General features: G+C 51.8%; 1 protein-coding gene across 1 annotated transcript; it reads right to left on the reverse strand.

Moving 5' to 3' along the window:
* Positions 1-928: 928 nt before the first annotated feature.
* On the reverse strand, positions 929-22802 carry MARCO (macrophage receptor with collagenous structure). The gene is made up of 13 exons (XM_049712543.1): positions 22730-22802; positions 20912-21043; positions 19872-20024; positions 18468-18512; positions 13477-13575; positions 13335-13370; positions 12777-12875; positions 12621-12683; positions 4885-4929; positions 3860-3958; positions 3064-3108; positions 2400-2576; positions 929-1204 (listed from the first exon to the last, which is right to left on the reverse strand). Exons 1-13 carry the CDS (start codon positions 22800-22802, stop codon positions 1074-1076), a joined length of 1197 nt encoding a protein of 398 aa, XP_049568500.1. The 3' UTR covers positions 929-1073.
* Positions 22803-23088: the final 286 nt, after the last annotated feature.

The raw sequence follows: 23088 nt of genomic DNA on the forward strand, positions 1-23088 counted from the left end.
CTGACAAATGAAGACAGGCAGCTTTCAACCCCCCGTCCCATGCCCCTCTCCCTGCCGAGGGCCAGAGAGCCCTCACGTCCCCCTGCAGCTCTGCCCTTGGTGCTGAGTGTGCCCCTGCAGCCTCTGAAAGTACATATTGGGTCCTGGGTGGCTGGTTGAGCTCTTGAGGCAGAAAGCCCTGAGGTGTCCACTCCATCTCCCAGCCCTTCTGCCGCGCCTCCTCGGTCCCACCATTTACAAGTGTCCCTGGGCAGGTCTCCTAACGCCCTGAGGCTGAGCTCCTTACAGGTCAAGTGTGAACAGTGATGCCTCAGAGCCGTTTCCCATGCACCCCACTCTCCCAGATTTCACATTTACCTGAGCCATTTACAGCACCTGGAGGGAGAGGGCGAGAGCATGTGATTGCGCTCAGAGAATATGTATCCCAGGGGAAGACTGCAAAGGGAGAGGGAGGCCAAATTTCCCAGAGAGGGTGAGCTGCTCTACCTTCTTGGTTTAATTCAGTCGTTCATTCCATAAATATTTACTGCATTTATGGAGCTCACATCCTAATGAGAACAAATTTTCATGCTTAATCGTACATTTCCTATTTTCCATGCGACCTGGTGTCAGCTACGCGCGGCCTCTTCGTTTGCTGCCGAGCAGCTCCAGTGCTGGAGGGAGAGCCCGCTGCTGTGCAGAGATGCTACGTCGGATTGATTGAAAGGCTGGTCATAACTACTTCTGTCTACAGGTGAGCCTCGCTTTCGGCATTGCATTTCAGCCCCCCCCATACCCTCAGCCTCCCCGGCTCTGAGCTGAGACTCCACTGTCCCCGTGCGTGGGAATGGGGGTGCAGGGAACGTTAGGACTCAGTGAAAGGCTGTGTGCAGGGAGTGGGCAGGAGGGACGAGCTAGTGATTCCAGCCACGGCGCAGGGCGGTGCCAGGTAGCGCTTTGAGCTTTATTAGCAAGCCCACTTCAGAGGCTGTCAGCCACCCCAGGAAGCCCCTCAGAGAGCACGGCCTCCCTTCGTGGGCTGAGTGTCTTGGCTGTGGACGCCCTGGGGGCAGAGCAGTGAATGGTCTGTGGGGTCATCTGCAGTCCACACCCGCATCCTCACTGTGGTTGCAGTTGTGAGAGCCCCAGCTGTTCTTGCTGCAGCTCCACAGGCTCGATTCCGACCCTTGACACGCAACGTTGTCCAGCCAGATGGTCCCAGTGCCTGGACACAGCAAAAGCAAGGAGGGAGAGGAGCGTGGGATTAGGGTCCAAGCAGCATAGCCTGTCTGTCCTCAGGGTCTTCCACGGGGAGCTAGACTGCCAATTTCTCCCACATGTGCCCAGGCCCACCGTGCTGATGGCTGGTCTGCTCTCTTACGATGGCTCTGCCTCTGTTCTTTCTACCTTTTGACAAAAGTCTCATCCGAGTATTTAATATGTAACCCAAGCATGATCTGAAAGCTCCTCCTAGGATCTCTAGGGTTTGTCTCTTCCTTAAATGCCTTTGTAAACAGGCTATTCACGTGTTCTAAATCACTCACACCTTCCTCAAACCGCCTTCCTTCTGATATAACTGATTTCAGATCAGGAGCTCAGAGGAATTACCGGATGATTTGATTTCCGTAATTGACACTACAGTGTGACCATCTATAGAGGCTTAATCTGTTTGAGGAGAATGTGTATTTTAAAGGAGTTTTGTAATCCAACTGGACTCAGATTGAAAAGTAGGTATGCATTTTGGTGGGGTTGTGGGGAGGGGTAAGGGGAGAGAACATTTTGGGGTGGAGGCAGGAGAAATGGGCCTAGTGTCCCTGTCAGATCAGCTCAGAAATGGTCTCAGGCCTGGGGCTTAACTCTTCTGTTGAAAGTCTAAACATTTTGCTGCAAGACGTAGCTGAGTCTCTAGCACCCGAGGACATCTTTCCAAAACTGATTTTAGGAGGTCCCTGCTCTGATTCGTTTTCTCTTCCCTTCACACCTTCTCCTTGAAGATGATCAAGCTTGGGCCACCTAGACCTTCAGGTTCCAGAGAGCTGGGATGACCACTGTGCTGCCTGCCCTGCATCCTTCTCTGTTCTCCCAGCTCCAGCCCCTCAGCTGTCCAGAGAGTGTCCCTCACAAACACCCTCCGACACATGGCATTCTGGCTTTAGGGCTGGACAGACAGCAACTCAAACAAGCCTTTGCTGTCCCTTTGGGGAAGAGAGCCTTCTTTCTCCTGGGGCTGCCAAGTCTGAAGGATGTAAGTTGGGGTCCTGGGCTGCAGAACTTTTCAGTTGCTTGAACCAATCCTTTTCTTTTAACGCAACCAAGCTTAGTCACTTGCAACCAATGGTTGCCAACACCCTACCAGGGAGAGAAAGCCCACATCAGCACCTCAAGGAAAGAGGCTCCTGGTTGAGGATCGATTCACTTACCAGCTCCCACGTTGAAAACGGCAGTTCCCGAAGAGAAACCCAGCATGCGGCAGAAGACGGTGGCATCTGAATTGTCCCAGTCATCATCGCAAATTGTCCCCCAGGCTCCATTATAGTAAATTTCAGCCCGGCCTCGGTTCCTAGAGCCAGCAATCCGGACGGATACCATGGATTCGCCTGGATGACAAAACACACACGGGAGAGGTGAGGGAAGCAGCCCAGGGCTTTGTGTGAATGTAGGCTCTGCCGTTTCATTTCTGGAAGTCCTATAGTTAGGGCAAAGAAGCCTCCTGCTTGGCTGCCACCACAGCTGGGAAGATCCCACATGCTGGCACCAGCACAACCAGCGGCTCTGTGCACCTGGGCCTGCAGGTACGAGGCCATGGGGACAGGTCCCTCTGCAGCTGGCCTTGCAAATCCAGCCCACCATGTTTAGCCTTGTGTTGTCGATAAAAAAGGGGGAAGAAAGGAGGGAGGGAGGGAGGAAGGTGTTATCTGTGGCTCTGTGCCACGGGCAGGCTTATTCAAGGGACAAGCCCTTAGCTTTCCCCCCAAATGAGGAATCTCTCTGACAACCAAGGCCTCTCCCCCTAGCACACCTACAATTTTCAAGTACAGAGTAACCTCTGAAACACACATTAAAGAGAACAGAAATAGCAATTACCTTTTTGACCTTTTTCTCCCTTTGCTCCTTTCAGCCCAGAAGATCCTATCATGAGGAGAAAAACCACACAGTTCGAAGGAAACCAAGCCAGGACCCCCTTGCCCTCCTTTGCCAGCAGTGGGGAGGAGGGGCGGGCAGGAGGGTGGAGGGGTGAGGGTCAGACTCCCTCCTTCAGCTTTGCCAGCCACCTGGCATCATGGGGACTTGATGTGCCGTGGGATCCCATGGGTGAGCAAGAAGAAATGGGCCTGGGGCTTCCCTGACAGCGCAGTGGTTGAGAGTCCGCCTGCCGATGCAGGGGACGCGGGTTCGTGCCCCAGTCTGGGAAGATCCCACATGCCGCGGAGTGGCTGGACCCGTGAGCCATGGCCACTGAGCCTGCGTGTCCGGAGCCTGTGCTCCGCAACGGGAGAGGCCACAACAGTGAGAGGCCCGTGTACCGCAAGAAAAAAAAAAAAAGGAAGAAGAAATGGGCCTGAGCCAGCAGGAAGGATTTAAGCTCTATTAGAGAGGAACATTCAAGAGACATGGAGTTAGAAGTCTCTCCTGCCATCAGTCATGGCGACTGTGTGGTCCAGGGCCTGACTGGGTGTGATGCCAGTGCATGGTCACCGGCCTGCCACTCGGAGTGCCCGGCCGTGCCTTATTCTCCTCTGTAAGCTCAGCGCTGAGGGCGATCCCAGCACAGGACTTGGCCACAGAGCCACTAAACCTCTACCCTTCTGGTTCTGAAAACTCCCAGCACCTTATGACAGGCCTCTCCTTAGAACCCTCACATCAGAAACCGAGGCCTTACCTTTCGCTCCGGGCTCTCCCTTTCGGCCGTCTGGTCCAGGTGCCCCCTTGAGGCCGACCAGGCCTGGGCTTCCCATCTCTCCCTTCATGCCTGCAGGGCCTGCGGAGGAGAGAGACCACCTCCATCAGATGCTCTGCTCTGCTTTCCAAGGGGGACCAAGGGCCTTGGTGTTTAGTGCCTGAGTTGTCCTAAACCACCAGGTTCCCCCCTGCCCCCTTCAATGGGCTGTTCGAATGTTCAGCCTGGGTGGGCAGGGCACTGCCCTGATCCCCCGACTCCTGTGTAAACTCTGGTTGAGGACGAGCGGGTGAAAATCGCGGACAGTATTCCAAGGCTGTTGTTCCTCATTGGACGGCATAATTGTGTGGACGTTCTAGCCATTCTGGGAGAATTTGCTAGAACATTTCTAGGATTCAATTTCTCCTTCAGTAAGTTAGAATAGGGATAGAATATCCAGCTCAGGTGGAAGAAAGACTGCTCAGGAAATGTGTCTGGGGAGTGTCGCTTTGGCTTCTCAGGGTAGGGCTGGCGAGAAGACTAGAAATGCCGTGGGCAGGGCGCAGTAACCAGCTACTAGCTAAGGCGGGGGCCCACGAGGACCTTGATGATAGCCCCGTGAGAAGCAACAGGAAGAGGGGGGCACCTTGGGGGCCAAAGGGTAGAGGGAGATGGACCGAAGCAGATGTGGACAGGCAGATAGAGGCCATGCAACCAACCTGGCAACTGGAGAGGAAGGTCACCCAGCTCCTCTGCGGCTGCGCCGCCTGAAGCCACCACCAGGGGCAGTTGTCCTGGCTTTCTTTACCTTCCACCCCCTCTGCCCCCGCCCCTCTCTCTACACCCCTTCCCCAGGTTTGTCACCCAAAGAGTCTGAGGCTGGAGCGATAGAGCCCTGCAGGCAGAGACACTCTGGGGAAAGGTTACTGAGGTTACCGCCGTGATTTCAGGGTCGACAAGACCCACCCTTGGAGCACAAGCCCTTCCAGTCATCACTGTGAGAAATGAAAATGAAGCCGGCACTTTACCTGGGACTCCTGATTCTCCTTTTGTTCCTTTCTGTCCTTGAAGTCCTAAGATCAAAATACAAAAAAGGGGAGAAGATAATAAAACGTAGATATTAGACTCTTTTAATCTTAGACAACCTCTACCTTCTGTCTGATTAATGCAGAAGGAAAGGCACATTGGTTCTCCACGATTGTTTAAAGCCTCTTTAGCAGAGCATAAATGTAGACAGACTGCAGATAAATGGGGACGTGTGTTGGGGTGAAATAGAAATGTATTTGATGAGAGTCTAGGTTAGATGGACAGACCCCAGACTCAGTGGCTGGCCTTCCTTGTCCAGAAATAACCTGACTTGGTGTCTAAATTCAATCCCATTCCTTTCTGTTGCATTTTATTGAAAAAGAGTTAGAGATATTTTGAAAATAAAGTTATTTTTATTTCTAAAAGACTGTGGAGGAGACTCAGTGGCCACTAGGAGCTTTGGGGGGGCCCTCACCCTCAGATATTTCATAGCGTTTATTGGTTTATTTCATTGTGGCCCCCAGTGTAGCTAAACATCCTTCTTCCTTCCTCCCATTCATCTCTTTATTCACTAAATTACATGGAAGACCCACCATCCCCAGCACCATGCTGGGTCATAATTTATTGTGGGATAATAATTTATTGGTTTAGCAACTCCAGGGTCTCTCAGAGAAACAGGACTCTCCAAGACAGTTACACAAACTTGGGGAAACTAAAGCTCATTATTGACCATGAAGTAACAGTTACTAGAGGGTAACAGTGGGAATGCACTCCCACCATGCTCTTGACTGGTATCCCTCCCACCACGCCAGCTCAGTCTTAACCAAGAACCCACCCGTTTGATGATCACTAGAGACCACAAGGAACTCGGTTACCCTCATTGCCAATTGCCTGGAGGATGTTCCTGCCTTCCACTTCAGTTCCTGGCTTTCCTGAGCACCTACTGTGTGCTGGTCAGTGGAGGGCAGGCGAGGGGCCTGGTGGGCCTCTTCAGGATCCCTCCTTGGAATAATGAGCAAGCAGTCCTGGCTCCTGGCAGCCTTTCAGAGGGCTCGTCTGAGGCCAGGCGCTGCCTGGGGAGGAGAGCCCGAGGGCCGAGGAGCCAGGAGCTGCTGCTGCAAGCCTGGGCACCAAGGGAGGCGGGAAGCCCTGGAAAGATCTGAGAAGGCAACTAGTTCTGCCCCTCATGTTTGAGTTGAGGACCAGAATGGGGCTCAGAGAGCATCTTCTAAAAGCTGGAGGGACCTTCGAGGTTGGCCCTGGCAGACAGGCCCCAGCTCACCCCGCGCCAGCTGTGCCCACTCCAGTCTCTCGGTTTGGAAAGCCTCACTGCTTTGGTCCCCTGGGGAATGGGATCAAGGCTGTGAAAGCTGCTAAGATGCTAGATGTTGCTTTCTCTGAAGCCTTCTCTGGTCTCGCCCGTGGCTGACGCACTTCCTCCCAAGGCAGCACAGGGGCCAGAGTCAGAGAGCCTGGGCTTGCGTCTGCCTCCGTGACCTTGAGCCAGGCTCCCTCTCCCTTAGCCTCACCTTTCTCCTCTGAGCCTCTGGCTGGTTGTCAGACTGAAATGAAGTTGTCTGTGTCACGTACTAAACCTCGTGTCTGACAAGCGGTACCATGAGGACCCCGGGGCCCTGTCCGCAAGTGTCTGTCTCTCCTCCAGTGGACAGCGCCTGGGACACTGGGGCTGAAGCCCCCGCAGGAGCTCCAGGCTTGCTGCCCAGCAAGCCCCCCCCACCCGATGTTTGCTGTTGACCTCAGGTGGCCCAGCACGGGCAGTAGATGTGTCCTCTCTGCTTACCTGCACCTGAATTGCAGGCGTCAAGATGAGGGAGGAGAAACCACATTCAGAAACATGTCTTTGGTTATTAAATAGAAAAATGGCTCATATCTAGACTCTTGACCCTCTCTGTCACATCCTAAAGGGTCCCATATTGCACAGATCTCTACCTTAAGAGCCTGTCCCTAGACCCAAGGTTGAGGGACACCTGGCACTGTGATCTCCCCTTATTGCCTCTCTGTCACCGAAGAAGTCTCCAGAGCACCAAACAACAAATGTCCTATACAGACAGGAGCCCCAGGGGAGCCCCTGCTCACTAGGGCCATGGTCCCCAAGGCCTGACCCTTCCACCTCGTTTCTCACACCCTCCCTCCCAGCCCCCCACCTCTTGGGGACTCAACCTCTGCTGCTGCCTGCACTGCACTAGGCACCACGCCAGGAGCTTCACATGCATCTCTCAGCTTCCCAGCGAGGTCGTGCCATTTCCCTCTTTACAGAGGAGGAAGTCCACACTCAGAGACGCTAGGTGATTTATCCCACGTCATGCAGGGAGGGAGTGGTGACGCTGGGGTTAGGACCCAGGGTTGGCCTCCCACTGGGCACTGTGGCTGCCTGTGTGCCACCAGCATGCCAGCTCACTACTTCCTGGAGTTTCACGTGGGCTCTCCACCTCGTTCCAAAGACTCCCAGTGGCCTTAGGCCATCTCTTACTCCTAAATAAGTCGTCAAACTAGAGTGAGCATCAGAATCGCCAGCACAGGGTTTGTTAAAAACAACGTGCTAAGCCCCCCCCCACCCCGCCCCGGGGTTCCTGATTCACTGCATCTGGGCTGGGAATCTGAGACGCTGCATTTTTAACAGGTTTCTGGGTCTTTCTGATGCTGCTGGTCAGGGACCATGGTTTGAGTAACCACTGCCCTAAACACATCTCACTCAATCTTCAGGGACCAGCTGACAGCCCGCGTCCTCCAAGCAGCCTTCCTATCTCTGAGGAACTCACGGCCCCTCCCCTGTCTGAGCGCTCCCGTAACCCACTGGCCCTTGATAAAATGCCCTCTGAGATGTGTATAATAGGTGTAGGTTTATGTCTTCAGAACTCCCCTCTTCAAGGCAAGGAAACTGGAATTGAGTTTTGTGTGATTTTGGGGGTGTGATTTCTCTCCAGGACTGGACTCTTGAGGGGTGCTCGCTGAGTGGCTATGCATGGCTCCAGGGACCAGTAATGACTTCACTACAAATCAAGGCGGCATCCTGATTGGATCAGGGAGAAGGAGAAACGGCTGAAAAATAGAATTTAGAAGTTCATGTTGTAAACCTTCACTGGAAGGGAATGAATGCTGGGTTTGTCCTCTTAACCACAAGCAAACTGGGATTCCCTGGGTGTCACAGACTCATCACGCTGAAAGGGCTCAAAATATTTATTTGCAGGGTGCTTATTTATAGAAACAATTTTCCCCCAAGAAAGTAGTTTAGTTAGAAAGCACATGCCTTCCTATTGTTTTGTGTTCAGCTGGTGCTCTGCCTAAAATCTTAGAAGGTCCCTGCTTGAAGGGAAAATTGCCTGTTTCAAACCCAGAGTGCTGGCAGATTGGCAGGGACCTGGGTATTATTCTAGAACTCTCCCCACACTCCACAGAGGAGGAAACCAAGGCTCTGGAAGTCATGTACCAACCCATCATCACCTAGCTAGTTGGCAAGTCCAAAATGATGCACAGGCCTCCTCACTCTGATTTAATGTAGAAACTTCCAGTACGTTAGGAAACTTCCTTAAATACCATCCCAACTTATGGGCTAAGTGCAGCCTGGCAAATTTTGGGTTAATGTAATACCTAACACATTGAGCTGTATGACAAGAAGTAAGATGGTAGGTAGGGGACCCAAATTTGGGACGCATGTAGACTTCTTCAGATGTCTCTAAGAAACTTAGAGGAAAACGAGGAAAACTCTAAGTGACAATTTAGTAATATGAGTTGGTAGACTTTAATAAATTCTTGGACTAAGTCAATACTTAGACATGGGGAATGAAATCAACTGAGAAATTATATTCATGACATAGGGCTGAATTGCTATTATGGGTTATTCTTTGTTACTTATCTTTAAAGTAAAACGCGTCTTAAAAGACAGATGAGAAACTAGATTTCAAGTTCTTTGCACTTTGGCTTTGCCTCAAGAGAAACATAAAAGGACATAGAAAATTCAGATTCTTGTTATATGTTAGACATGAAGATTGTTGCGATGCAGAAATTTTGATCAGATTGGTATTTTGGAGCTTCAGTGTTTTGGCTGTGTCTAACTTCATTTCATGAGGTTAGGTGGTAGAAAGAGAAATGCCATGATCACAAGTTGAAGTGAGCCCTTCCTTATTTCCAAACAAATTTTCCTTTTCAAAATGGCCAAAGGATTTAGGGCTAAAATTTGTTTTGCTGTGGATTTTTTGCAATTTTTTTTCCCCCAAAGTCAAATGATTCTGCAATCGTTTGAAAGATCAAAGGTTAGAAAAAACTAAGTTTTCGGGGTTTGATAAAACCTTGTTTTATGAACAGTGAAGGAAACTACCATTACAGAAAGTTCTTCTCGGTGATAATGTCCTGCTTAAATAAACTATGCAGTCTATCTTCCCAACAGAATGGAAGGAGTCTCCTCTTCGCCATCTTTATCTTTAATCTTTCTCAAGGGGTGTGAACGTGGGGAAACGTTCCACCAGAATGGGTTGGAGTGTGATTAGAGAGCAGCAAGAAGATTTGGTGACTAAGCTAGGATTTACCCATCTACTGTAGGGTGAGAAGTGTGGGCAATTCTGATTTCTCTGAGTCCTATACTTTATGTTATTCTACACAACAAAATTTAGAAAAGCACAGTTTTGGAATCAGACTTTGGGATTAACTCCTGGACTCAGTGCATATTAACTGCGAGACCCTGAGGAAAGGTTTTACCTTTGCTTCCTCAGTTGTGAGGTAGGGATGATGAAACTCAGCTGTGTGGATGAACTAAGGTCATGGGAGGAAAGGCCCAAACACAGTGCCTGGCTTGGAGGCGTCATTAGTACTAAACAGACCTCTTACTTTTGGTAATTAATGCACAATAACGGGATCTAGCTGTTACCTAGGTTAAGCTAAGCCACCAGAATCTCTCTGTTTTCACGCCATACTGCTAGATGGTCTCCTGTGAGATTAATGATTTTATTTACAAAATGGGAAATACATCCGTTTGAAAAACTGGCTTGATATGATCAAAACTGAACCAACACCTCAGTACCTCTAGTCTGGGGAATACCAACATCCTGACATTGACAAGTAAGCATTGTCTTCCGCGAGGAGATGGTCTGGCTCCCACTCACCCCCTTCCTTCTCCCACTGCAGAATCTGACCTTTCCAAAAGTTCATTAACCTATGACTTCAGGAGGAAATACAGCCCTGGCTACCGCTAGCCAGTTTATGGTCCTAAGGGAATTCCCTCCTGAGATGTCTATGTAGACCATCAGCTACTCGATCAAGACAAATGTTTGGGTTTGAGCGGGAAACATAGGCAATTTGGAATTTGTTGTAATCATCACACGCCCCAAATTGAAAATGTAATTCACCATGTTTACCTGGGCAGCTGGAATTCAGGAATAACCCTTAGAATCTGCCTGGTTGGTAGTTCCCACTAGGCCTGATTGATGGAGGTTCCCATGAAGGTGCTCACCAGATATGCAGGGACTCTATAATGGAGTTAAAGTGATTCCCAGACAGTTGGCCAAAAGTGTCTGTGGGATCTTAGGTGAATAACAAAGAGCCATAACAGGGCCTGAGAGCTCCATGTTTCCTTCTAAGAGTGGGAGAAGCTGCTGCAGCTTCTGCTCCGATCCTTCCAGGACTTGGGTACAGGGAGAAGGTGCCGCTCAGCGGAGTGCCCTGATGGGGGTGGGGCAGGGCTCAGGCTGCCCGCAGAGGAAGGCAGCATGACAGAGTATAACGGATGAGGCCCCAGGCTTTGCATCAGCCGGGCCTGGATTCCAACCCATGCCGCATCTCTTACTGTGAAACAGCACTAACGAAAGTGTGTTTTCCATTGGGCTGTCGTGAAAATGCTCACGTCAGAAGCTGCTCTTATTATGCAAACCCTCCCGTGATGCAGAGTGCAGGCAAGATTCTCCACCTTCAGTGGGAGACGCAGGCTCAGGGGCCTGGGGAGTGGGTGCAGTGCCCCTTGCGGGTAAGATCATGTTTTGTCACCCATACTCTTGCTTAGTCAATAATCACTAGCCTGGCAGTGGTGGGGTCGGGTGGCGGGGCTCCCAGTTTATAACTGAAGGAGAAGAGCCAACATCTCCATGAAGCCAAGCAGAAAACTCAGTGGTAAGACAGCCTCAGAGTCAGGCACCCTAAGATCTGGAGTCAGATAAGATGGAAGTATAAAATCAGGAAGAGGCAGCCAATTAATCGGGGTCACCTGACCACCACACCCAGATGGAACCTTTCTGGAAGGCCAGACTTGCTGGTGGCCTTCAAGTGGCATTTATATGGCATCAGGTAGCAGAGCCCCTGCCTGCACTGACCCACCATCTGTGAAAAGGAAATCAGCTCCGAGGCTGGATGGATTGGAAGGGCAAGTGTATATGAGTTGCTTGTGCCAGGGCTGCTGACAAGCATCAAGGAAACTCCAGAGGTCGAAGGTCCAGAGTCCAAGGCTCAGGAGGTGGCATGGCCCAGCTCTCTGGCCAGAGCTCCTGAGCCTCTACCACATCCTAGACCTGGACTCCAGGGACACGCGCCTACAGAGCCCTCCCTCGCCCTCCAAGACTTCACCTGCTCGGTTCCCTCTCTCTAGACTTGCCTTCCTCTCCCCACGTGGCTAAGCTCTACTCATCCTCTAAGACTCAGCTCGAGCTCTTCCATCACTCCTGCACTGCCTACCTTTTGCTAACCCCACCAGGGGCCGCTGTGAACTTGAAGGATTTGGGTCAAGTCGCATTTGTTTTAAAAACTCAATCCGTTGACCACTTGTTCAATGAAAACTGAGAGGGCTTGCCCCTGGCGTAGGTCTCTAACATGGTTCTGGGGTGAAGGCATCCGGGTTGTCTAACTCAAGTATGACCTTCTGCTTTGGCAGTGACTGTCCACAGACATCCTTGGAAGATACACAGCCCTTTCTCACAACCCTGCACTGGCCGCAATACCTCCTGGCCTGCACCTGGCTTTCTAAATGGCATGTGACACTTCTCCATGCAAAAGCCACAGCACGGTGTGCCTGACACCATCTGGCAACAGTCCATCTACCTATCTCCTGCACCGGCCTGCACATCTGAAGGCAGGAACCATCATGGGGGTCCAGCACCTAACACAGTGGACCAGACTTTCTAGACCATCGTAGGTGCCTGGACTTACTTAGTGACTAGAAAACACACAGTTCTTTATAAAGTAGACCACACTGGTATGATGGTTTATAACCTAGACTAAATTGGCGTTAACAGTTTATAACCTTGACTAGGTTGGCAAGATGGTTTATGAGCTAGTCTCTGTGAGTTGGGTAACCGTGGGTCACCCCTCTCGGCCTGAGCCCCCCTGGGAAAATGTGCAAGAAGGGTTTCTCGACAGCTGTTGTCCACATCCAGAGCCCTGACCCTTGGGACCCCACCGCAGGTCAGTGGGAGAGAGAGGGCATTACGAGGACCCCTGGAATGCAGGCCAGGAGACAGTGCAGCCGAGGCGTCCCCTGCTCTCCTCTTTGACGATGGAGGTTTGGTCATGGCATTCAAAACCTCTCAGGGACTCTGGGCAGAGAAAAACAGCCCCAGAGCCTTGGATTCAAAGGGTTCCAGCAGAGGAAAGTGCCCTTTTTAATCCAGGTGCGTCAGGGGCCAGAACACAGGAGACCCTCTGCCTGCTTCTGGTGGACCTGCTGGGAGGTAGTCTTCCTCTCTGTCCATCCTTGACACCCAGCAACTCCACCTGCCCGCCTACCCACGCCCTCTGTTACCTGTGTCCCCCTTGCTTCCTTTCACACCTTCGGCTCCTGGACTCCCGGGCCTCCCTGATGGTCCTGGACGACAGATACCATGGAGGGTGTAAGGTCTGGGCTGGGTGGATCTTCAGACATCACTCCCCACGCCCACCACGGGACCCAGGACCTCACCTATTGGCCCAGTGGGACCAGCGCTGCCAGGCTCACCCTTGGCACCCGGGGATCCCGCAGCTCCTGGAAAGCCTGGAAGCCCCTTGGCTCCGGGTTGTCCTGAAAGTTAAGTCATGAATGAAAGGCTGGGAGTGGTTGGCCCCTTCAACACACCTCTTCTCTGCAGCGGCACAGGCATCTCTTAACACCTCATATGTTCCCTGGGCAGCTTAACCTCTAGGAGCCTTGAACTAGCCCTATGAGTGGGAGGAAAATTACAGTCTCAGCAATTGATTAATTTTTTCCATTCGCTGCTGCAGAATTTGAGGTTTACGGACTTACTAGGAACTCTGGGTGTGAGCATCCTGCCTCATACCCCTGGGTGGCAGGGTGGAAGGAAGCTCTAAAAAAGAATATCAGGTAGGCCTGCCTTCCAAAGCTGCTCTGTTCCTCTTAGGACAGGCCAGGTTCTACAAAACTCCAGAAATAAGAAATAAGACATAGTAGAGTCAGGTCCTGAACTTGACTTTGCCCAGGGACGGCGGTAGCTGGAATGATGTCGATTCCCGCAACTCTTACCTTGATCTCCTTTGAGTCCAGGAATTCCAGCCACACCTAAAATACAGAAGGACTTTTAAGGATTTTTTTCCCCTCTAGCTCAGCCCGCCGGACAAAAAGGGAATACCCACAGGACCACAGACCTGACTGTGCAGACTCCTACCTGGGGAACCGGGCATCCCTGAGTCACCTTTCTGCCCCCGGGCTCCAGGGGGTCCCATGACCCCCGTGTCTCCTTTCATGCCTATGTCTCCCTTTCTTCCTGAAAAAACAAGGGATTGTGGCCAGACATGGAAGGAGGGCAAACCCGGCTGCCACGTCCATCTCTGACACATCCTGTCCCACCCAAATTCCAAACTCAGACTCCTTGAACTCCTACTGGTGCCCAGAAGTGGAAGATACAATGACTGCCCGCAAGGAGCACACCACCTTGCCCAGAGGCCAGACATAAACTCATGAAAAATGGATGAGGTGACCTGGCCCGGCGGATGCGCAGGGGAAGGTCCCAGAAGCCGGGCTCTCAGGGCCCTGGTTAGTGACCTGGTCCCTGGAGGAGGGACCCCAGCCCAGGCTCATGCAGCACTGCCTGGTTTATTGCAGTGTGTGAATTTGGGGAATTACTGTTTCAAACTTCCCAAACTGAAATCTGAATATTCCAGAAATCAGATCCCAAGGGCTGAGGACAGAAGCTTTGAGGCACTGCTGGAGAGGAAAACATTGCAGCAGCACTTATCCCCCTAGCGGTTCAGAGCCTGGCTTTCCTGGTGGCCAAGGTTTCAGAGTTCCCACCTGTCATCAGCATTCCGGGCTCGCCCCAGTCTCTCCTCTCCTGGTTCTCCGTGTCTCCCTCTCCTTTCTGCCACTGCTCAGCGCATATCAATCGAGGGAGGCTCCTCCCTAGGCAGGGCTCAGCAACCCCTGCCCAAACCTGCCAGCCTCCCCGCACAGGGCCTGCTCATCGGGGCCCACTGGCTTAGGAAGCCAGCCAGGTCCCACCATCAGCAGAGTTCCACCCCAAGCAACTCCCTCAGGGGCTGGGACCAGCTTGTTGGGATGGAATTTGGTTAAAGAGCTCCACTCCATTATTTTCAAGATTTCAGAGCTGGAGAGGACTCAGAAGGGGGCCAGCCTCCTCTCTAGTGATTTAGGAAAAGTAGACAAAGTGGTCTGGAGTGGAGGGAAAGAAGCAACTGTCATACAGAACTCTCTGGGTCTAAGGTTTGAGTGACATTAGGTGCAAGGCTTGAGAATTAGCTTCTCTGAGGCGGTTTGGATACTTGAAGAATAATTATTCCTTGATGGAAGACAGAAGAGCCATAAAGAACATGTTTACAATTCAAGTCCCTTACAACAGACTGAGGTGCAAACAGCAAACAAGTGTTTGGTCATTCAGAGCATCCACCGTGAGTGGAAGGGCCAAATGGCGCTCCTTTCTTCTTTTTTTTTTACATCTTTATTGGGGTATAATTGCTTTACAATGGTGTGTTAGTTTCTGCTTTATAACAAAGTGAATCAGTTATATATATACATATGTTCCCATATCTCCTCCCTCTTGCATCTCCCTCCCTCCCACCCTCCCTATCCCACCCCTCCAGGCGGTCACAAAGCACAGAGCCGATCTCCCTGTGTTATGTGGCTGCTTCCCACTAGCTATCTACCTTATGTTTGGTAGTGTATATATGTCCATGCCTCTCTCTCGCCCTGTCACAGCTCCCCCTTCCCCCTCCCCATATCCTCAAGTCCGTTCTCCAGTAGGTCTGTGTCTATTCCTGTCTTACCCCTAGGTCCTTCATGACAAATGGTCCTTCTTAAACAAGGCTAGGAATTATCTCCCTGGAGGAATTTGTTGGTGCCCTATGGCTCTGGGCCAGCCAGGGCCATCACGCTAAGGCAATTGTGTGGCTCTCTGAGGTTTCTTTCTTTCTTTTCCTTATTTTTTGGCTGCCCCACGCGGCTTGCGAGATCTTAGTTCCCCGACCAGGGACTGAACGCAGGCCCTCTGCAGTGAGAGCACGGAGTCCTAACCACTGGACCGCCAGAGGATTCCCTGTATGAGGTTTCTTGAGACTGGTCTGGGCCTGAGTCTGTATTGCTATGACTTCCGTGTCTCTCTCAAAAGTTACAACCTTGGGAAGCAAAGCAGTACCGGTGAAAGGACCAGAGTCTGGAGGCGCCTGAGGAATCACAGCTGCGTCTGACTTCAGAACCTGCCCGTCATCACAGCTAAAGATGGAGTGAGGGAAATAGATGTGTCCCCTGGAACCTCATCAATGTGGCTTTACCCATCTGCTGGGGCAAAGAGCAGAAAACCTCAGTGCCGCTGGGGCGGGTCCCAATTGGTCCGCTAGCCCCATCCGCTGACAGTGGATTGGGCAAGCAGTGGGTAAGAGAGATCTGGTGACCTTGGGAAAAGAAATTTGGGAAGAGGAGGGGTAGGTTAGAGTCCTGATTTCTGAAGAAGTGAAACTGATCATTTCCGCTCGCCAGCCACATTGCTTCCAGGCCTGAGTCTGGGCGTGGCGGTGGGTGAGAGTGATGGGTGGATGGGAAGTGATGGGTGGATGGGAAGCAGTGTGGCTCAGACTCCACAGGCAAAAGCCTGGCTGTCATCCCCTCTCTGGGGCTGGCAGGGTCACCTTGAGAAAGTCTGGGCCATAGAGAAATGCGGAGGGCTACCTTTGGAGTCATCCTCACAGGTCAACTGTCCAACCACCTGCCTGGTGCAAGGATCCCCCTTCAGTCCCACCAAGGAGAATTCTGCAGCCCCTGTTCCCCACACCCCCCATCTGCCCGTTTCATCGTGCGGCAGCCCAAATCTTAACTATTTGTTCCTCCCTTACCTCAGCATAATTGGTTCTCCAGAAACCTTTGCCCGTTGGCCTCCATTCTTCTGTGGGGTACCACTGAGAGCAAGTCTATTTTCTCTTCCACAGGAACCTCTCTAATATTGGAGGATGGCTGACACATCCCTATAAGGGCTCCCTCTTCCCGATGGCAAGCACCCTCCATTTCTTTTAATGTAAATATTTCCTACATGTCAGGTATAGCATCACAATCTTCTGTCTTATATTCCTGTTGTAATCAATCCTCATTGAAGGTTGCTATTATTATCCCCCTTTTGTAGGTGAGTACATTGAGGCTCAGAGAGGTTACACAGCTAGAGCTGTATTAGAACCCAGATCTGTCTGATCTTAGAACTGAAGTCCTTCCCTTTCTACTTTACAGGATCACTAACACTACCTACCACGTAGCAGAGTTTGAACACATGATCTCCAACCCTTATAGCTGTCCTGCAAAGCATGTATAATTTACTTATTATTATTTTAATGTAAGTGCCATTCTTTGCTGAAAGGAAGAGGTTAAACCTCAACAGGCCAAGTAACGTGTCTAGTTACACAGGTGAGCAGGGATGGCGACCAAGTCTACTGGTTCCACAGCCTCATTCCCCTGCTGCGCCCAGAGCCACCCTGAGGGTGGTCTCTTGGGAGGCCAAGAGACCAGGAGCACACGAGGTGCTCAGTCACAGCCAGAGCGCTCGGGCCGTGCTTCTCAGAGCCTGTCCCCTGCATGTCCAGGGTCAGAACCCTCCACGATCTCTAAAACACAGACCTGCATTTTAAACAAGCGCCTCAAATGGTTCTTATCCATGACCCACAGCTTGAGAAGCACTACTCTAGAGAGAGCGCTGGCCATCGAGGGAAGATTCTAGATGCTTAAAGTCCTCCTTCTGGAATCAGCCCCTTAGGCCTCACTGCCAGTGTTCTCCCCTCCTTCCCCAGGCCCACCTCAGGCCCCATTTCGGTCCCTCACCTTCTCCTCTGAGCTGCCAGCACTGCCTGCGTCCCCACTGGCCACACGTTGTACCTGGCAGGAAATTCTTCCCCCTCTCACTTTGCTCTTAGCTTTCCCATTCCTGTCCTTTGCTCACCGGGACAAAAGGGACCACAGCAGTGCCCCTGGGATGCTTGGTGACCCACCACCCTCTGAGTGACCCTGCCCCACTCTGGCTCTGAAGGTTGAGTGAGCGTGTGTGAGTGAGTTTGTGGCTGGGCGGTGAGTGCGTGTGAGTGCGTGTGTGGGCATGTATGCATGTGAGTGTATGTGCACATGTGAGCACGTGCACGAGTATGCTGGTGCATGTGTGATTGTGTTGCATAAATGTGTGTGCACACGTGTGTGTGAGCCTGTGGGTGTTTGAGTGCCTGTGTGTGTCCCTAAACTCTCCTTCTACTCGTCCTCCCCCTGAAAACCTCCCCAGAAAAACCCTGCTGGTAACCTAGAACACTAGGTTGTTTGGGATTCCCCCTTCTCTTAAAGTCCTTCCAAAAAATTAGTTACTCGAAAATGAGTTTCCCTTTATCAAGTTTCCCTTCTGTAACTGGTGGTGTTTTTCATTCTGTCTCAGGGACCTGGAGGCTGAGAGGATCTTGGTTTGTTTATTTCCCCCTTTCTTGCAAATCCTCTCATTTCGCTTTTTCCTCCAGTAACGTTTGTCTTTGCACCTTTACAGCTCAGCAGCCTCAACCCCTCCAGGGACTGGAGGTTTGAGAGTCTAAGTGAAGAGCAGAGCGACTGTAACAGTGATGGAGGCCCCCTACCCCCGGGGGCAGCCAAGCCCTCACATTCTCTGACCCAGCTATGCCGTGGCGATTTGTAAGGCAGCTGGGCAGGTTAAGGCCACAACCTAAAAGGGAGAGACAATCATGTGCTTTGAATCGTTATTTTAACCTCCTAGTAACCCTCTGAGGAACTCTTGTCCCCATTTTACAGACAAAGAAACTGAGACTCAGAAAGGTAAGAGAATGCTTCCGAAGTCACAGAGCCAGTCTATGGTGAAGGCAGATGCGTCAGACTCTGGAGTCTGGACCAAAGAGCTTGACTCTTCCCGGTGAGGCTCACAGGCTTGTACTCTGAGCACCAAGGAGGGGCTGGGAGTGTCCACACACCTCCAGCCACACCTAGGTGTCTTCCCCGGGATGCAGGTACTTCCCAGTAACCCAGCCCATCTAGGGTCTCACTTCAGGTGACCTCCCTCACATACAGACCCCACCGGGTGTTCAGACTCTGGGGATGGCGTGTGTGCCTGCGGTCCCCTGCAGCTGCTCCGAGACAGCCTTCTGTGCACGCAGGAACACACACCCAGCCCCTGCTCACCTGCCTCTCCCTTGATTCCTGGTGGACCTTGGGGTCCTGGGGGGCCTGGAAAGGAGAAGGAATTCAGAACGTAGCCTGCACAAAGGAGGAGAGAAAGGATTATGGGGTCTATAGACAGAGGCAGGTTTCTGCGGCTCCATCTCGTCCGGGGCCCCCGTCTCCGCTGGTGGCCCTGGCAGACGGGGGAGGCGAGGGCCCCTTTGGACCTGGAAGACTTGAGGAGAAGGGGCAGAGGCACCAATGCCCCAACCAACAAGGGGGGGGCAATGCCACTCACACCATCATTCACTTAACGAGTGTCACTGAGCACCGAGGACCAGCCAAACTGTGTGGAAGGGACACAAGAAAAGACAGAGCTCCTTCCTCCAAGGAGCTCATGGCCCAACAAGCAAACACAGCCGTGCAGATGGTGATTCCCGAGGGAGGCTGAGTTCGAGCGGCAGCAGTGCCACTTGAGCTGGGTGACCCTGGGCACACCCTCTCATTGTTTGGGGCATCAGCTCTCTCGGCAGTGAAACGAGGTTCATATACCAGTTATGCAGGGCTGTCCTGAGGCCGCCACGTGGAGACCAGCACGGAAAGCACACCCGTGCTCTGATAAACGGTACCCATCACCGCTGCCACTTACGTCAGATCTCTCCCTTGCCAGGGCTGCTCTGCGGACCACAGCCTCCCAAAGACTCGGGTGGCCGGGACAGGGCTCCTTGTCTGGCCTTGGTCCATTCTGGTTGCTATAACAACACACCACAGACCGGGGTGGGAGGACCTTAAACATCAGAAATTCACTTCTCCCACTTCTGGAGGCTGGAAGCCCAAGATCAGGGGACGGCCTGGCTGGGTTCTGGGGAAGGTCTTCTGTGCTGCAGACTGCAGCCTCTCGCTAGGTCCTCACATGGTGGGAGGAGCCAGGGCTCTCTCCTCTATAAGGACAGGCCCGCTGTCCTCTCCCCTCGAAGGTCCAGGCACTGGCCAGCCTGGCTTGGTGCCCACTGGTACTCTCTCCAGCCACAGACCGGTATTAGTTTGCTGCTTGGGCGTGGTCCTGGAAATCGCCCTGGGCTCTGTCCTGCACATTCTGGATCAGTCTGAGGGCTCTGTGACTCAGACCCGGCCTTTGGCTGGTTGCTGCAGACCTTGGCCCTTGGAGATCACACTCGTCTGGACAGCATCCTTGGTTCCTAGGTCCCTGACCCCACTGTCTCCCAGAGAGCTGTCTGCAGCCACCCAGGATGCCTGTAACTTCATGCCCTCCCCATACGGCCTTCACCCCCTGTCTTGGCCTCCACACTCTCATACGAGGCCAGAGAACGGGATTCAGGTCCAAAGGCCCCTTGGTCTGCCCACGAGACGCTCCCCCTTTCCCGTCCTCTCTGGGGAGTCCCAGCCCAGGGGGGAGGGGCCAACCTGGGATCCGAGTAAAGTTGTCCACCAGTCGTAGTAGGTGCTCCTGCCTGGTGCGGACGCGGATGAGCTGGGCCTGCAGGAGATGCTCGGGGACCAGCGTTTGATTGTTGTAGGGCGTCTCCAGGGCCTGGAGCCGCTTCTGCAGATTCAGAACTGGACACCCCACCGCCACACCTGCAGCATCCTTTTAGGGACTTCATTCAAGTCCTAGGCACTTGAGCATAACCCTGACATTCTGTGTCACATGTGCATAACTCCGCGTCCTGAACAGGTAAGCACGTGTTTAGTGTACCGTGCGGACTTAGAGTGAGCACACAGAACTTTGTCTGTATATTGCATGCGTGCGCTCCATGCTCAGATATGACGTTACACGACCACAGAACGTACCTACACCCTGTATAACCACTGCGCCCACGAATAACCTGCACGCAGTTAGGAGCTTTGTGCATGCTTGGACATGAAAGCGTGGCCGCTAATATGCTGATCTGGCCTAATCGTGTGTAACTTTCATAAGCGTGTGACGTGTGTTTATGACAACTGGCCACACGGCGTTCTTGAGGGACTTCACTCTCTGCTGATGGAATTGCTTCATGGCCTCACCATTTGGGTTGGGAGCACTTTGAAAGTCAAATCACGTTCAAATGAAACACTCTGACCAACAAAGCTACTTCCCATTCAGAGGCAGGGAATCCTTGATGTGAGAGGCACGAGGCACATCCTTGTGAGATCACTGCATCTTTCACTGCTTCAGACACACACAGCCTCACACATGTGGTCCCTCTCTCTCTACCTCCCTCCCTCCCTCTTGCTGTCTCTCTCTCTCTCTCTCTCTCACACACACACACACACATGCCACACACACTCCCCTTTCTGCTTCCCCCTCTTCTCCCCCCACCATGCAGACCACCCAGGGACTGAGAACTCTCTCCCAGCAGAGAGGCAGCAGTGGCCCCAAGGGCTCTCCTGTGAACCTGTGCCTTGTGTCGGGCCGGGCCACACTGTCACCCCAGGAGGGACCAGACAGGACCCAGGTGCTTTACCTTGCACCACCAGCAGCCCAGCACCTGCGGTGAGCAGAATCAGGTAGATGAACAGCAAGACCGTGAAGCAGTTTATCCCATTCCTCTTCTTGGGCTTTGGATCTGAAACACAACCCAGGCAGACGGCTGCTGCTGCAGAGGGCGGAGAGCAGGGGCCCCCAGCTTGTGCCCGAATCCCCTCTGTATGAGCAGGGGGCTGCCCATGAGGTCCCACGAGGGGAAAGACACAAAGGCCCACGACCCCCAGATCATCTTCCCCTTGATTCTCCTTGCCACAAGGCAAGGAGTGCCATTGTCAGCCCCTCATTTATGTGGCAAAAAACCCCTGTGCACACATCCTTAGCTGGAAGGGTGCAGTCCTGTCAGCCTTTCTCCCCGTCGAAGCCGCAGCACGGAACCTGCCACAGGGGTCACTCAATAGATGTGCATCAGAGAAATTGATGAATTAGCATATTTCAATTTCAAAATTCTGGGAGGAGGATGATTGTTCCTGTTTTACAAACAATGAGTGGGGTTTGGAACAGTCGAGAAAACCTGTTAGGTTATAAGACAAGAGCTGGAAATCACGTCCAGGCCTTTGTTTTCTTTTTAATTACAAAGGTAAAACGTGCTTAATATAATTCCTCAAACAATATGGAGAGCATTTCAAGGATTAATAATCTTATGATTAATCCCCTGAGGTCCTAACCCGCTGAGGTAAGCTTTGTTAGCATTCTGGGTTGTGGCCTTCCTTCCATCTCCCCTTCCTCTCAGAAACTTACAAACCCACATCCTCCTAGATAGACTTGTTTTTTTTTTCCTTTTAATTTTACTCTAATGACATCATGTTATAATTACATATTACAGTACATATCAATTATAGCACATGCGCTTTCTGCAGTGAAGGAGTTTTCCATGGACTTCCCTCTAGTTTTCTCAGTAGAGAGACATTTAACTGTTCTCTTTAATAGTTGCCTCGTATTCCTTGAAGACACGTGGTTATGCTCACTCTAGCACAGGGTGTTCCCCCCACCCCCATGCACCCCTGGAATCTAGGCCCACACAGCAGCCTGAGTGAGTTCTCCAACACACAACCTGCTCCAGTCACTCCCTTGCCCTCAGCCCTTCAGCTCACTGCCCTCAGGACAAACAGCTCCCCCTGCTGGTTCATGTAGCCTGGCCTCCAGTCAGCTCTCCTATGGCCACACCTCCATACCTCACCTCCCCGCTGACACTGACCAATGGTCAGGCCAGACCACTGTGGTTACACCCTTGTGACTTCAGGCAGAGTATCTCCTCTGAATACCCAACCTCCCTCCCTTCTTTCTGCATAACTAATTCGTACTCATCCTTTGGGAGCACCGTAGATATTTTCCTGCTCCAAGATAGATTCTCAGACTCCCCTCGGCTGGGTGGGACCTCGCTCTGCTTCCCCACATCACTGTATTTTTATCCACTGTGGCCCTGAGCACCTGAACTGTATATATGTTTCAGTATCCTCCATATGGCCTGGAAGTTTCTTAGGCTGTGTTCCAGCACCAACATGGTGTGCTGGAAAGATGGTGATGGGCTAGATGAATGGATGAATGAGGGGTTTGGGTCCTGAACGTGTACAGAGTTGAACAATTTGAAGTGTTGGGAGAGCATCAGGAATGCAACTTAAGACCTCAGGTGTCCATATAGTCATGATGGTGAAGATGGATAACTTACAGAGGAAGCCTCACGTTTAATAGAAGATGGTGGATGGTGAATACTGTCTCATAGACAGCAACCAAACATGATGAAACATAGCATGCGATGGGAATAGAAAGATAAATTATGCTTCAGAGACACAGGTACCATAGAGGTCAGAGGTGGAGGTGAAGGCCAGCACGGAAGATAAAGATATTTTCAAATTACATGGTAGGACCATGGTGCAAGGCATTTGAGTAAGGATGATGAGAGGAAAAACAGACATGGTAGTGTGATGGGAGTAGTTCAAGCCCAGAATGCTTTTTAATTCAGAGCTATCACCTGGCCTAGAGGCAAGGTATTTTAGAAACTGGGAACTTCAAATCTGTGAGCTTTGTCTAACTCACTCTATACAAAGCAGAGGATCTGATAAATTCTTTACCCTTATGTTGATCATTTCATCTCTTAGTGGTTAGAATAAACTGTCAAGGAAATATCTACTCGCGTTTGGGGTTGACCAGTGAGCA

This window comes from Orcinus orca, chromosome 7 (assembly GCF_937001465.1).
Source record: "Orcinus orca chromosome 7, mOrcOrc1.1, whole genome shotgun sequence".
NCBI lineage: Eukaryota > Metazoa > Chordata > Mammalia > Artiodactyla > Delphinidae > Orcinus > Orcinus orca.